Source organism: Engraulis encrasicolus, chromosome 24, assembly GCF_034702125.1.
Source record: "Engraulis encrasicolus isolate BLACKSEA-1 chromosome 24, IST_EnEncr_1.0, whole genome shotgun sequence".
Classification (NCBI taxonomy): Eukaryota; Metazoa; Chordata; class Actinopteri; order Clupeiformes; family Engraulidae; genus Engraulis; species Engraulis encrasicolus.
The window spans coordinates 35,800,965-35,817,011 of NC_085880.1; the positions used below are offsets into that span (position 1 = coordinate 35,800,965).

At 42.7% G+C, this 16,047-nt stretch overlaps 2 protein-coding genes across 4 annotated transcripts in view; both read left to right on the plus strand.

Moving 5' to 3' along the window:
* Window positions 1–64: 64 nt before the first annotated feature.
* LOC134441757 (viral IAP-associated factor homolog) lies at window positions 65–1,525 on the plus strand. Of its 2 annotated transcripts, XM_063192154.1 has the most exons (6): window positions 67–176; window positions 374–485; window positions 595–718; window positions 794–937; window positions 1,048–1,256; window positions 1,371–1,525. In XM_063192154.1, exons 1-6 carry the CDS (start codon window positions 165–167, stop codon window positions 1,409–1,411), a joined length of 642 nt encoding a protein of 213 aa, XP_063048224.1. In that variant the 5' UTR covers window positions 67–164; the 3' UTR covers window positions 1,412–1,525. The 2 variants fall into 2 exon arrangements, with proteins under 2 accessions (XP_063048225.1, XP_063048224.1); XM_063192155.1 differs by lacking the exon at window positions 794–937 and having other exon boundaries at window positions 65–176.
* Window positions 1,526–2,901: 1,376 nt separating this feature from the next.
* The window catches only part of ppp1r21 (protein phosphatase 1, regulatory subunit 21), a 78,000-nt gene continuing 64,854 nt past the window's right edge, over window positions 2,902–16,047 (plus strand). The window contains exons 1-10 of one of the 2 annotated variants that reach the window (XM_063191767.1): window positions 2,902–2,970; window positions 3,889–3,959; window positions 4,811–4,879; window positions 6,243–6,389; window positions 8,160–8,261; window positions 8,852–9,016; window positions 9,707–9,765; window positions 11,186–11,280; window positions 11,601–11,653; window positions 13,554–13,703. In XM_063191767.1, coding sequence (XP_063047837.1) covers window positions 2,922–2,970; window positions 3,889–3,959; window positions 4,811–4,879; window positions 6,243–6,389; window positions 8,160–8,261; window positions 8,852–9,016; window positions 9,707–9,765; window positions 11,186–11,280; window positions 11,601–11,653; window positions 13,554–13,703 — 960 coding nt within the window. In that variant the 5' untranslated portion in view covers window positions 2,902–2,921. Of the gene's footprint in view, window positions 2,971–3,875; window positions 3,960–4,810; window positions 4,880–6,242; window positions 6,390–8,159; window positions 8,262–8,851; window positions 9,017–9,706; window positions 9,766–11,185; window positions 11,281–11,600; window positions 11,654–13,553; window positions 13,704–16,047 lie in introns of both variants that reach the window. The other variant, XM_063191768.1, reaches the window with a different exon arrangement.

Below are 16,047 nucleotides of genomic sequence, written 5' to 3' on the forward strand. Positions count from 1 at the left end.
CAAATGCTGTAGTCATGCATTATGTTGCCATGACAGATTTTTTAGAATTCAACAAACACTTTGGAATTATGGAGATAATGGCATAATTTAGACATAAACAAACATTCCAATGAAATAGCCCAATCACCTTTGCACCCAAAACACTGAAATAGGCCTACCTTTAGATGACAATGCAGGTAAGTGAGAGTACAGAGTAATATTGGCTAATAATGTTACATGCTATGATTGGAGATTGGACATTGAACATTGAGAAAAATGCTTTGGTATTATATTTTCACCTATAAGGCTAGTAGTAGGCCTATCTGTCTTTCTTTAAATTGCCTATTTGTCTTGTGAAAATAAAACGCTGTCTTAAAAAAAAAAACAATTACAGACGCCAAACAAAGAGGAGGTGAAAGCCGATTTTGGACCGATTCACCATGGACCAGCATACAGCCTTGGAGCTCTTAGTTCAGTGAATGATAATGTTGATGGAACAAATAATGGTATCCTCAGAATCATCACTCTTGAAGAATAATTTAAGCCTAGAGGTATGCTTTCTTACTTACTTACATATGATATTTTATAATGACATTGACTGTTTCAATGATAAAGTTGTGCAGCAGGACTGTACAAGACCGGAGGAGTTTTATTATTACCATGAAGAAGACGAGTATGATGAAGATGAGGATGATATTGAGGATGATGAGGACAACGAGGATGAGGACATAGATTACAAGTATGAGAGAAGACATAAGGCCTATTTGCATAGATACGTGGTGATGAGGTTTCACTGAAACATTTTTGTCTTCAGATATAGGCAATATCAGGTGTGGCAGCCAAAAAAAAGGGGAGAAAAGTTTGGGCAGTTGAGAGAGATTACTGGAGAGGAATATGTAAAAGAGGTTACCCATGCCGGGAGAGGTGTCAGAGTTGTTCTTTTCTTGTACCGGCCATGGTCAGTTTTTGTGAAGTTGTGCACTGTCATTTTTTTCCTATTCATGTTGTCTTCCCTACAATTTTGAATATTTTTCCAACTGAGTAATTGGACATTTTCTCCTCCTCTAGTATCCCATTGTGCTTCCTCATGAACCATCATTTCTACAATCTTGCTCCAAAATTCCCTCGTACTAAGTTTCTCAGAATGCTTGACAGCAGCTGCATCCCAAACTACCCAGAGAAATACCTCCCTACGGTGTTTATCTACGAAAATGGCTGTCTAAGGAACCGAATGATGGGAGAGAAAGAATGTGGAGGAAAATATGTTCTTGAGGAAGGTACATGCAGAGAATTATGCTATGATCATGTAATATTACATTTTTTTGTGAAAGATTGTATTTGAGCTGACTTTGATGCGTTCAACATCAGTTTCAACATTTCTCTCCTTGCAGAATTGAAATGGCTTCTACGTTTTGTCGGTGCCATAAACTGAGACCAGCTTTTCATTTTCATTTGTTTCGTAATATTAAATATTTAGTAGCCTATAAAGTGCATTATATGTAAACAAAAATAAAGCACAGTGTTTTTGTGACATTGTGATAAGCTATGTCTGGAATGGATTACTTATCTAATGTCATGAGCTATGAGATAGCAGGCATACAAAATGGGACTTACTGATACATTGATAATTTGAAGAACTTCATTGCAAAAGGAAGTAGGCTATATCCATTTTGGGAAATTGACAGTTTTGTATTGGGCATTGCACTACATTGCAATGCAAAATGCATTTTGTATGTTTGAAAGTATGTTCTCAAAATAGATGAATGACAAGAATTCACACATAGGCCCAGATGATAGGACGTGATCTGACCAGTCATTTCCAACAAAAAAATGGCAAAAGTCCAAAAATGGAGCTTGTGTCATTTTGCAACAAACTCTTTATTTGCTCTTGAAACACATAAAGCCAATAGCTGTCTTCAGGCTCCCTGTCACAAAACAGACTCATCATCCTCAACACCATCCATCAGCTGAGACCAGCTGGTAGGTGGTAGTAGGCTTGAACCTCATGATGACAGAGGAAATGTTTTTGTTTACCATGATTAATGGCAAAATAGTCTGAAGACATCAAGTTATAAATCAACCGAAGAGCCAAAACAGTACAAGTGAGTAACAAGTCTGGCTCTTTGAGAGACCTAAGAATGAACCAGTGAGTCACCTCCACAACAATCTTTTTAATAAAGCTGAGTTATCAGTCTTTAAAGGACCACAAGTCAATTTCAATATGCTGTTGTATTGCTCACACTACCCTTGACTTGTCAGAACCCGATGATGCCACATTTTTTTGGTTCAGCCCTGTCCGAGATCTGAGCTATTCTAATGGGGGCAGCTTTTGTTTACATTTTAAAAAATCTTAACAGGCCTACTCCAAATATTTTCCCAAAAAGTTTTGCTGTTTGCTAGTTGTCTGCTGATGTTGCATAAGATTGAATGTTTTTGGGAATAAATCAAGATGTTTTTTTGAAATGTAAACAAACACCTGCCCCCATTAGGCCTACAATGATGGACCAGGGTCTCAGAAAAGGCTGAAAAAGAAGGGGGAAAATCACATTGCCAAGTCCAGGGTAGTATGAGCATTGCAACTGCATGTTGAAATTGGCTGAAGAACGTCTGTGGTAGGAGAGGTGCTTTAAGACAGTCAATTGAGTGAGCCATCACATACACATGGGCATAAATGCATTATTGCTATTATTTTTTTAAAGGAAAAGATTCAGACACGACGGATTAGCTATACTTTGTTTGGGTGTCATCTACCACCAGGCTCTAGAACAAACGAGAACCTTTTTGAGAACTCACTAGTTGTAGGCAAAATCTTGCCTGGCCCTAGTTTAGGAATAGGCCCTCCCATAATGAACTTTGAACTTCAATGAATTACAGCGGCTGCTGGCTGCGAGAGCGCTCGTAGAACTTAGCGTTGCGCGCTAGCCTGGATAGCTAAACAACTGATGAGAGCTCCGGGGATAGATGGTGGTGTTACGGATACCGCCGACATCGGTATTTGACCCATTGACTGCCAAGACAGCCCACATTGCGGTACTGTCATGGCTCAGACTTTTGAGTGATGGATATCGTTTGTGGATTAAGACATCGAAAAGATCGATGGTATTACCGTCAGACCTGTCAGATGCAGGGACACTGAGATTAATTTGCTAGCCAGCTAGCTAACAAATGTGGATGCACTTACTAGGAAATCCTACCAGCCTAGCTATCGTTAAGGGAGCAGGTCAGCTTTAGGTAAGGTAGGCTATTATAAATTAATGTATGTTTCTATTCGACCAATTAGGTATCAGACGTTATTAACATAGAAGTCAGCATTTCAGAAATCCCCACTTCACATTCCCAGTCGTTGGCTAGCTGCAGCTGAAGATGACACCAACCTAGCATTATTGTGGACACCCCATCGTAGGGATAAATGATCGAGTTTTTAACCTGAAAATTGGTTTGTGTTGCTGTTGGTTGAATAGCGACAATTATCGATAAGACCAAAAGGGTCCAGTACAAACACAACTAATGCCTACACATGCTTACTCCTCGAATCAAAGCAGGCATTGTCAGTCTATTCCAGACAGAACATTAGTGTACTGGACGTCATTGTTAACTTAATATTATTTCGGTTTTGATGGTCTGTTTTCTGTTGGTGGATGTTATTCAGTATATAATAACAATACACAACTCTAGCTAGCTGACCTGACTAGCAGCATACTGCATGGGCACTTAGTTGCATTACCTTGCTTTGCTTTGTCAGTGACTAGGCATACTGTAATACGTGTGTAACATGTTGTTCTATTCATACATTCAAGTCATTGATTGGCTATTATCTTCGACAAAAGGACAATAACATTAGCTAGAAAGTCAAAGTTAAACTTGCCAATTGCCATTTTCTGACGGTCGGTAACTAGTTCTAGCTGCTAGGTCGAAGAGCAGACGGTATGGCTGCAGACCTTCAATCAAAATACACCAAACTGGCTCAGGAGTACTCAAAGGTGAGGTTCTGACCCCATTTCATTCTCTCCTGTAAATATCTTATTCTCGGGGCTTGCACAACACCTACTGTTTTGAGCAACAGGATATTACTTGTGTGCCCATGTCTTTTTTAAACAGGTTTAACAGTTTCAAAAGTGATTGCTCAAGTGCACACAAATGTGCTGGCTCTGCAGACTGACAGTCAGCTGACATCACGGGAATTCGGGGCATTTCCTTTCGACTTTTGAGCAGCAATAGCTGCAACAAGCCCTCTGCTACTTGGCTATCTCTGTAAAAAAAACCTTTTATGGGTTCACTTCTTTCTTGTATGCAACTTCTGAGCATATTAAAGGTTGTTAACTATTTCATGCTGTATAGGGCAGACTGTAATGTTCAGTGGCGCGAGACAGGAAGAGCATGGAAGTAGATACAGATGAAGTTGCTGTGCTGTGCATGTAGATGTGCTTGTCAGGCACCATTTCACAGTCACAGTTTATGGTTAACATTGTGCACCCTTTATGCGTATGGTTGTGCGTTGAATGTGGGGTTTGGGGGTGGGGGGTATGTATAGTAGGTAAGTTTTGGTATGTAGGTACGTTTGGGTAAACTTAATATGGGGGGGGGGGGGGCATAAACACGGAATGAAATAGGATGGGAAGAGGAATAGAGAGTAAGGTAATTTTACGTGTTTTACGTGTCTTGATATGTTAAAAAAAACTGTTGCAGACTTTTTGTGTCTTGTATTAGGCCATAGTAGACTTAATCTTATCCAAACTGAAAGGTTAACTTATCATGACTGAGTAAAATATAAATTATATATAGTATACAGTATACATAAACATTGTGCACCCTTATTTCCTGTGGTGCATAGCTCCGAGCGCAGAACCAAGTCCTGAAGAAAGCAGTGGTGGACGAACAGGCCACATCCGCCTCAGTGAAGGTACAATCATGAGTCAAGAAAGACAACTTGTTGCAACTGTGATTTTAATGTACAGTAGGGAATATCATACAGCCATTTTTATACTTTTTTGTTTTAAAGCAATTTTTAAAAAGGGTTGTCTTAATTCACTTTTTTTGCATATAAGGACAGCACTTGACTGTTCATGTACTAATAATTACATTTTATTTCCCCCGTTGGGAAAAAAAGCTATTTAAAACAGAGGTATCAATCTCCAGTGCAGAAATGTCCTAACCACGACAGCGCTAGCCTCCACTTCAATTCAATCTATAGTCAGTCACTCTTGCACCGCCCTAATTAATTAGTTGTTAGTGTTAATTGTTAGTCCTGACAATGCTCTGCTATGCAGGATAAAATAGCATACTTGGCTGTTCCCTTAGTTATGATCATCTCTACGGACAGTCATGGGTAAGCTGTTGGGGCATCAGACTTGTAGCCTAAAGGTTGCCGGTTTGACTCCCGACCCGCCTAGTTGGTGGGGCGGAGTAATTAACCAGTGCTCTCCTCCATCATGTCCCGCCGCACCACTCCCTTTCGGGTGCTATTGCGGGCTGCCCCCTTTCACAGGTGAGGAATAAATGCAATTTCGTTGGGTGCAGTGAGCACTTGTGTGCTGTGGAGTGTTGTGTCTCAATGACAATGGGAGTTGGGAGTTGAGAGTTTCCCCAGTTGGACTTTCACTTCACTTAAAAGTTATTGAAGAGTTATCTGTGTGCAGTTAAATACACTGCACCAAGTCGGTCTCTCAGTCGACCCTAGTTGGTTAATTGCCTTTAACAGTCCTGACCGGTCTTGTGCTGTGCTGCATAGGATAAAATAAAACACTAAACTGTGCAATTGTAGTAATAATTGTAAAGCTTTCCTCCTGAAAAAAACATAAAGAAGATAAAGTTAAAGATAAAGCCATGTTTTCAGTCTGCACTTGGGGAAAAATGGATCAAGTCAGTCAGGCCTTTCACCCTAATGAATATTCCTTGCACACGGTCTTCTTGTCCTGTGTTGTCTTGTGTTGTGCTGGGGGACAGCTGTGATCCAATGGTTGGGGAGGTGGTCTTAAGATCAGAGGGTTGCAGCCGGTTTGAATCTCACCTTACCTCTCTCCTTACACCTCCATCCATGGCTGAAGTGGCCTTGAGCAAGGCACCTAACCCTCACACTGCTTCAGGGGACTGTAACCAATGCCCTGTAAATAACTAAGTCGCTTTGGATGAAAGCATCAGCTTAGTGCAATGTAATGCTGTGGTGGTGCCCTGTGCAGGATGCAGCCCGAGCAGAGACACGCACGCACGCACGCACGCACGCACGCACTCTAAAGACTGACATACTGATACTTGAATATGTGCAGGATGAGTTGAAGCAGCGTGAGCAGAGCCTGAGGAAAGTGGAACAGGAGATGGACAGTCTGAGCTTCAGGAACCAGCAGCTGGCCAAACGTGTGGAGCTGCTGCAGGAGGAGCTGCAGACATCCGAGGCCAAGGGCAAGAAGAGCAAGGTGAGCCTCTCATTGCTGCAGGGAGAGCAAGGTGAGCCTCTCATTGGTGGAGGGAGAGCAAGGTGAGCCTCTCATTGGTGGAGGGAGAGCAAGGTGGGCTCTGACTTTGGGCACTGTGTTTCAGTGCCGAGAGCGCTCAAGCTGACAATTTTGGTTGAGTCAGTGCACTGAAAGCGCCCGGATGATCCCCTAACAATGGCAGAAAGCGCTGTGCTTGAACGATGGACACTGCACGCACTCATTAGCCGCCATGTTGAAAATGAAACGGAGGAAATGTGGCGTTCAGTTCAGTAGAAGAGTTTGGTCAACAGTCTCCTAATTCTCTAAATGATGTTGCTGAGACACTTAGGGCCTCTGCACACCGGCTCCGACAAAGTGCGGCGCACTTTTGCTTCCGACAGAATTCGGACCCCCAAAACCCAATTTCACCCGAACATTGCATTGATAGTCAATGGGCGGCGCCGACAAAATAGAACTTGTCTCTAATTGCTTTCCGACATCGGAGAATGTCCGCGGACATCGGCGCCAGTGTGCGTGGTTCTATTGAAAACAATGGAATCGAATTTTAGCTGAGCAGTGCTCAGCACTTTGTCGGAGCCGGTGTGCGGAAGCCCTTACCGGTAGCTTTTCTTGCACCAGGAGATACAGTTATTTTCCGTAACACTGCATATTTGCACTGCAGAAGCAGTTGCTTTTAATGTCATTGTACATTATGTGTATCACGGACAATAAAAAGCATTCCGTTTTCTTCTGCGCAAGTGACATAAACATGTTATCACAGACTGGTGCAGGAGTAGAAAAGTGAGCCCAGGTTGGTGTGTGTGGATGTGCATGGCATGGACTACATGTTATGAGCTCAGCCTGGCTATCGCCACTAAAAAAAGCTCTGTGAGAGTTGGTCTGGCAAAGTTGTTTTGTCAACCGATTTCTCAGAGGGCAAGCTTAACCCGCCGTTATGAAATTCCTCTGTATACTACTGGTTGAAGTATAAACGGCCATTTCGCTGGCTGCGAAATGGAGGGTGATTTGAATTTCACAAGATAAATGAAGAAAGAAGAAATCTTCAGATTTCTTTTTTACTTTTTCGTTTCAGGCTTACAATTGCCATTTCACACTTAGGAAGGGTATAAGCCTGAAACATTTGGGAGGCGTCAAAAAGAAATCTGATGAGTGCTTCTTTCCTCATTTACTTTTTAAGTTTGAGTTTTGTTCATTGACGAAGTTAAGCACCCAGTGTAGCTTACTAGAGGATAAGCGCTTCCAATTTCAACTTCACGAAATGACAACTTGGCCAGACGGACTCTGTCACAGAATTTTGTTTAGCGTCACAGGGCAGGATGTGTAGCCAGATTAGGCATGAAATAATAAGTCTGATGAATGAGTTTCAGGTCAATAAGTGTGATATGCGTTTCGTTGTATGATCATGCATTTTTGTTTTGTTTTAGTAGCAGACGTTAGGCTGGTGCAACCACAGCTAATGCCACTAGTGTGCGTGTGTGTGCGTGTGTGTGCGTGTGCGTGCGTGCGTGTGCGTGTGCGTGCGTGCGTGCGCGTGCGTGCGTGCGCGTGCGTGCGTGTGTGTGTGTGTGTGTGTGTGTGTGTGTGTGTGTGTGTGTGTGTGTGTGTGTCTGTGTCTGTGTCTGTGTGTGTCTGTGTCTGTGTCTGTGTCTGTTGTTTAACAACCAGCTGTGGTTGTACCACCGGTATACTGTCTGCTACTAAAAAACGTCAATGACCTATGTGTTTTTGGGCTTTCTCTCCCTCGTACAGAGTAAAGGAGATTCCCCCTCCCAGCCCAACCTGCAGACCCAAATTGTGTTTGATGAAGACCTGCAGAAGAAGATTGAGGAGAATGAAAGGCTCCACATTCAGGTGTGAACTATACAGTGGCACAACTAAGGCCATGCCACACGATTTCTGGAAATACGCTCATTTTACACCTCCCATTGAGTGAAATCATTGAGCTTTGTCTTTATCTTGTACTTCCAGTTGTTCTCTTGGTCTGGTCATATTACCTCTTCATCTGAGGTTACCTTTGCTTTTGTGTCCAGAGTTGATGCTCTTTTTGGTTCTGTTCTGTGCATCTAGTTCTGGTTGTTCTCTGATATTTAGCTATGTGTGCAGTTTTTTATTTTTAACAATATATTTTTAGAGGCTTCTATGCCTTTATTTGATAAGACAGTCTGAGATGGTGACAGGAAGCGAGTGGGACAGAGAGAGGGGGTGGGATCGGGAAATGACCCCTGACGGACTCGAACTGGGGTCCCCGTGGGTGTGCAAGCCCAAATGTGGGGGGCTTAACGCGCTGCGCCACAGCGCCCCCGGTTATGTGTGCAGTTTTGATGTCCTCCTATATTCTCTCTGGTTGTGTGCGTCTGGTTCTGGTTTTCTCTGATTTCTCTCTGGTTGCGTGTGTCCAGTGTTGATGTTCTCCGATCTTCTCTCCGGTTGTGTTTGTGCAGTTCTACGAGGCGGACGAGCAGCACCGTAAGCAGGAGGCCCAGCTGAGGACCCGGCTGGAGCAGCTGGAGAAGGACTCAGAGCAGCACCAGGCTGTGGTGGAGGGGCTCACCACACGATACATGGAGACCATTGAGAAACTACAGGGAGACAAGGCTCGACTAGAGGTGAGGAGAGAGAGACAGACAGACCGAATAAGAGAATGTATTGACTCACCACGAGATACATGGAGACATTCCAGGGAGACAAGGCTCGACATTCCAGGGAGACATGGCTCGACTAGAGGTGAGTACAGTATAGAATACGAGAGAGAGAGAAAGAACAGAGCAGAGAGAGAGAGAGAGAGAGAGAGAGAGAGAGAGAGAGAGAGAGAGAGAGAGAGAGAGAGAGAGAGAGAGAGAGAGAGAGAGAGAGAGAGAGAGAGAGAGAGAGAAAGAACAGAGAGAGAGAGAGAGAGAGAGAGAGAGAGAGAGAGAGAGAGACTACAGGGAAACAATGCTCAACTAGAGGTGAGGACAGGACAGGAGGAGATCGAAAGAATGGTTGACGAGAGGGAGGGAGCTATTGAGGAAGGTTAAGTTAAGCTTAAACGTATTGTGGCCGTGATGGATGGATCAGTTTATTTGCCAGTTTATCAGTTCCGAGAAGTGAAAGTTGGTGTCTAGTTTTTGTTTTGACTTGACTTGTTTTGAACTATAGTAATTTCACTGCTTAAAGAGCATCATATTGAGTTTTCACCCATGTGGAAATCTGATTCGGAGAGTATGGAAGAAACGTTTAAGAGGAGGAGTGGGACTGTGGTAAAGTGAATCCTCTAGTACGGTGTCTGATACACTTCCTGCTCTTTTTCTTGTCAGGTGAAGGCACAAACATTGGAACACGAGGCCAAGGACTGCCGGATACGAACAGAGGAGTGGTACGATCTTATCCATCTCCTCGTCTGAATAATGTCGATTTTGACTATTGCATTTCAGAAAGACCATAGCTGCTTAATGTGCAATAAACTAAACAAATAACAAACCAAATCAAAACACGAGAAAGAGACTGAATGGCTGTATTCAGCAGGGTTTTCCACAGACTTAAGCCGGGCATCCACTATGTGATATTTTCACTCGCGGGTATTCAGCTCTTGCTCAGACTGTATGTGAATTGCAGAGTTTAAAAGTTCACATCTCACTACTCACGTCCTCCACTACTAGGATTTCAAACGGTTTTGATTTTCTTGCGTCCATACGATTGCTGATGAAACGCTGGTCGTGAGGTGAAATTGCTTTTTGTTACCCCATGTACACTACACAATGCGAGACTCACGATTGACCTCCGATAGAGCCAAAAATTGGCCTGATACCCAAAAAGTCTTACGGCTGACAAATTTTTGGCAAAATTGAGCCAAAAGTTGCACAGTTTATGCCCGGCTTTAATGTTGTGTGGTGTTACGGCCCATGAAACATTGGGCCAGTGCAAGTGTTATGTGTGTACCTCTGTTGACACATACAGTATGTGTAGCTGTTCAAATCAATTTGTGGTGCTGTTTTCATTATGTGGTGCTACACCATAGAATAATCTATAAATGGGAAACACAGTTGTGCCCTGCTGTGTAGCTTATTTGTGCTTGTCCTGTTGATCTCAGGGCATGGTGCCTCAAATTCATTGATGAGCAACCTGGATCGTTAATTTCATAATTAAGTGTCACATGTTCCAAATGACTTTTTTACCTGTCCAGTTCAACCAGGTGATCATCCAATCAGGTAATTACCTGGTTTAATTGTTTAACAGTTAAATTCAGGTCATTTGGAACACATGTATGTGACACTAGACTGTAAACTCATGAATCCAAGTCGCATATCACTGCTGAAATTATGCACAGGACTATAGGGTGGTAGTATGTAGCAAAAAGTCGTAATGAGTGAAACGTTTTGATAATTTCCTGCTCTGTGTCCTTCTAATTTGCCATTCATTTATATTTCATGGTGATCTGTTGTCTCATGTCTCTCTGTTTCCTCCAACCCCACCCTCACATTAACTCTTTCTTTCTCTCTCTCTCTCTCTCTCTCTCTCTCGCGCTCTCTCTCGCTCTCTCTCTCTCTCTCTATCTCCCTCTCCCTCTCCCTCCCTCTCTCTTTCTCTCTCTCTCTCTCTCTCTCTCTCTCGCGCTCTCTCTCGCGCTCTCTCTCGCTCTTTCTGTTTGTCTCTCTGTCACCCTATCTCACACACACACACACACACACACACAAAATCTCTCTCTCTATCTCTCTCACTCTCTCTCTGTATTTAACTGTCACTTTCTCTCTCTCTCTCTCTCTCTCTCTCTGTCTCTCTCTCCCCCCTCCCCCCAGTCAGCAGCAGTTGAGGAAGTACCAGACGGAGCTGAACCGTCAGCTGAAACAAAGCAGCAGTGTCATCCAGGAGAAAGTGCCCTTCAACGACACCAGTCAGTACTTTTTTCAATCTCATCTGCTTTTGTGCCTCCACTACAATGCCCTCTTTTCTGCAATTTTGTGCAGCACCACACTTCCACAGTCAAAAACCTGTAACCCACTTTTTCCGCGCGTGCGTGCGTGTGCATGAACGCGCGCTGTGTCCAGAGCTCTGTCAAGGTTTTTCCTTTGCATGATCCATATGCAGTAGCATAAAACCTTTAGTCAACCTTTTCTAGTGGCAATCCATGTGTTTGTAACTGTGGCATGCTTTGTATGTGTAAAAGTGAGAGAGGATCTAATATTTCATATTTTCTTTACATCTTTTCATCAGAATTCGGAGACTATAACAGCTTGAATGTCCCCCCACACAACAGGAGACACCAGGTGAGTTTAACCTTTATCCGCCCAGCATAGATACAGTACAGATTTCATAATGTTTTATTAATGATTTGTTTTAGCTACTTTACTAAAATAAAATCAAGCAAACAGGCCAACAGATGGACATGGGAAAAACAATGATCGATGTGGAAAAGTGATAGCAATGATGATGAGTTGTAACAACATTTGTATCTGCAGCTGAAGGCTGATGATGGTTATGCAGTGTTTCCCACAGAAATTTTGGAAACTATGGGGGCAATCGGGTGGGCGGGGGATGGACGGGTCGCTTGGAAATTCACATGACGTAAATGCAAAACGGCAAAACAATTAGTAAAGTATGACATTGGTGCATGGAGAAACTATAGGCCTACATTTCAACTATTTATGCTTTGAGAAATTACATTAAGATTTTACCCATTACATGTGTAGTAGTAAGCATTGTCATTTATATTTTAAAAAATGCAGTACAGTGAATCATTTCTGTTTGCAACACACTTTTCATTCGTCCCTCATGCAGGGGTCTATTCAATGAAAAAGAAACAAAAAAACGTAATATTAGCGCAGATAAGAATTTAGGAGCACTGTGAAATTGTTACGCCCAAAAAGGGTCTAAGAGAGTAGGCCATGTCTTTTCCCCACACAAACATACGTACACATTCTACATGAAGGGTGCTGGTCACAGGGCCAGTTTTTCAAAATTCCTCCCAATAAAAGGGCTGAACAACACGTTACACATTTATGTCTATATTTATTACACATTAATTTCTATATGCAGCCCGAACTCATTCCAACTGTCCCTAAAGGTTTTTTGTTGCTCCCAAACCCAAGTTCTACAACAACTTGACTCATGGTTTTCTCTATAGGATGTATTTACTCCAGGAAGAAAATACGAAAGAAATCGTTTTTCAAATCATTTTTAAAAAAACGGAAATCGTTAAAAATAAATAAATAAATATATATATATATATATATATATATATTTACATTTTCGGAAACTATGGCGGCCAAATTTAAACAATGGCGGTGCGCCATAGTTTCCTCAATGTATGGGAAACACTGTTATGGTGATGGCGATGATAATGGTGTTAATGATAATGATGAAGGTGATGCTGTCTGCATTGCTAACTGTGTTGTTCTGTGTTTGCAGCTGACCGCTAATCATGATGATGATGATAGATGTTGATAATAAAGCTAGATTTATGCTTCGGACGCAGAAGCCTCTGCGTCCGTTCGTCTTCTGTCTGTGCGAGCCCACGCCCCCCGCGCAGAGGCTCTGCGCCCGTCGTCGAGCGCCTCGAAAAAATTCTAACTATCCGTCGGACGGACACGGAGGACGCAGACAAAAAGGCGCTATGATTGGTCGTCTCGCCACTTCCTTGTTCTGTTCTTGTGGCAGTGCAATGCCAGTAATTTGCGAGAGCAGAGCTGTATCCTGTTGCGTAAATGTGTGTAAATACACAAAGCTACAAGCTAAGTAACAAACAATGCATCAGTTGAACACTTGTGGCACAATGCCTGTGGTTTTACTACCGTAGCTTCCTCCACCGAATGTAAACACACATCGACATAATCAACAGTTTTTACATGCTTGCATTTTCTGCTCGTGAAAACAGACTGGGTATGTCAAATAATAATACCAGTGCATTGCCTTTGCAATTTGTGTGAAAAAAAAAATAGCTAACCGGGCTAGAAAGCAACATTGCTTAAGAATGACCGCAGTGCTTACAATGCAGTGAAAGTAATCGCGCATTTTCCAATGTGTCTCTCGACGAGACCTCGGACCTCGCAGAACTCGCAGATGCATGAATACAATGTTGGTTCGTGGCCACTCCCACGCGACTTTTGACGAGCGCAGTTGCAGAAGTCTAATCTGACCTTAACTGGGTTGTTGTTTCTGTGTGTGCAGCTGAAGGCGCGGGACGTGGTGGGACAGGCCCTGGGCTTCATCCAGGACCTGGTGGCGGCGCTGCTGAACTTCCACACCTACACGGAGCAGAGGGTGCACATCTACCCCCTCGACTCTTCCATAGAGCCCATCTCGCCCCTCAACCAAAAGGTGCACTTTCCTTAGCATAGTGTTCCTCAATGGAGGCTCTACACCCCTCACCCCATTGCATTGATCGAATTCATTTTTTAATACTAAGGGGGGATGTTGGCAGGCTTATGATGAGGTCGAGAAGGCGTTGGGGAGACTCATGATGAGGCCAAGATGGCGGGGCGTTAATTCAAAAAAGGTTCAGACAACTGCCTTAGCGGCTAAGGCTTAGCCTTACCTTGCACATATTCATACATGCCTACAGTATATAGCCTTTAATGTATACCTCTCCTCTCAAGGTTTGCCACTCAGCCACTCTTGTCACTACGACTGAGCTGGGGTGGGCTTTCTAGCCACATACTGCTCATATGACCATAACATACATGTTCGTAGATGTATTCATGTAAATGATTGGAAGACTTCCTTTAGCCTCACACTACTCATATGAGTATAACGGGTTGCATACGAGTCACGTATTTATTTTTGATTTGGTTATTTTTGGGTCCAACCATTTAAGACCTGACTAATTTGGCCTACAGCAAGTGGTAAACCTGCTAATATATGGCCTACAGATGCTATCTAGTTAAGAAAATGAGGTGTCCAGGCTCTTCTATTAGATAATTGACCACTACCTCCAGGTTAAAGGGGTATGCCACTATTTTGGGGCTTAATACAGTTAAAATCGTTGGCTGGGGTTTATAAAGGTGGTAAAGTGTCTTATTTTTCATGTTAAGCGTTGTCTTGCTTTAAGACAAGTTAAAAGAGGGAATATGTCGCTAAGCTAATGAAAGTCAATGGATCCGTGTAGCATTGTAGCATGCTACATGGATCCATTGACTTTCACTAGCTTAGCGACATATTCCCTCTTTTAACCTGTCTTAAAGCAAGACAACGCTTACCATGAAAAATAAGACACTTTACCACCTTTATACACCCTGCCCAATGAGTCTAACTGTATTAATCCCCAAAATAGTGGCATACCCCTTTAAGTTTTTCAACTAAGCCAGGTTTTTGGAATACTCCCCTGGTTCTGTAGCCTGGGCGAAAGCGGACTGTTGTTTCGGTCAAACAGTCTGGCAAAAGCAAAGAAGAATCCGTCTCCATGAAGGGTGGAAGATGGTCTGACCTTACTCTGCCATTTGAATTAATTGGAATTCTCAATTCAAATTTAAATTCAAATTGTGCTTTATTAGCATGACTGTTACGATATAGTGTTGCCAAAGCATACAAATAAAAAGACAAAAGTGTGATTATTGTTACCTTAACCAATCAGTAACGGACTCCGTGGGTGAGTTCTGCGTCACCACTCTCAACTGTTTGCTGATTGGCTGAACCATGAGCGAACCGAGCTAGGAGGGTTTTGCCAGACTATGATGTACGAAGCCAAAATCTTTGGGTGGAAGTACATAGGATGGCATCACAGGGTTCCCACACGTCCTGGAAAACCTGGAAAACCTGGAATTTAGAGATGTGTTTTCAAGTCCTTGAAAGTCCTGGAAATTCACCAAATGTCCTGGAAAAAAAATATTTGTCCTGGATTTTTTTCCCCTTCAACTTTTTCCCGGTTTTGTTTGTGGTATTATTTTTACTCTTCTCCGAGTCTACTGTAGACATGACGATTCAATTTATATCCATCTATTGAATGCATTATTGTCCACACACAGACACACACACACACACACACACACACACACACACACAGTTTGGTCAGGTTGCCATCTTTGATTGCACTTATACACAGTCATATTCTTTGACTCAGTGTTGCCAAAAGTCACTAGAAGTCGCTAGTTGGCTTGCTGAAAAGTCGCTAGCTGATATCATGGCGTTATATCTCTCGAAAACCTGCGTACGGTCATAAAAGGCCTACAAATAGGCAGTGCTAGCACTTCCTTACAAAAAATTGTACTGCTATCTTTTTTGGAGATCATAGCTTTCAGTCTCACTAGCCACTTTGAAAGCTAGTTTGATCTTTGGTGTGACAAATCACAGTAGTCGCATCAATTGTTTGTATGCAAGAATATTCCAGGGAAAAAGAAACTGTCAACAAAACTGGCCTACAGAAAGACAGAAACCACTGCCCACAATGGTTGGTGAAAAAAAAAGTCAAAGTCAAGTCTTGTGGAGAATTCATTTAAAATCCAAGTACACTATTTTTTTGCGATAAGAGAGAGACTATTATTAAGGTATTACTTTCTGAGATAATGTGAGTTTACATTGCACTTTCATTTAATTCCGAATAAACGTTTTGTGGATCAGAAAGCATTTCAATTGAACAGAGGTTGCACGTGCTGGGCTTGCGAAATTTGACATATGGGTGTGGTCGCAAGCTCCTCCAGCAGATTCCTACTAGCGGGACAACTGGGGA

Excerpts from the sequence above, each read along its gene's own strand:
- LOC134441757 (XM_063192154.1), top strand. Across the intron at positions 719-793 it reads GATGAGGACATAGATTACAA|ATATAGGCAATATCAGGTGT; the intron begins GTATGAGAGAAG and ends TTTTGTCTTCAG. Across the intron at positions 938-1,047 it reads CTTTTCTTGTACCGGCCATG|TATCCCATTGTGCTTCCTCA; the intron begins GTCAGTTTTTGT and ends CTCCTCCTCTAG.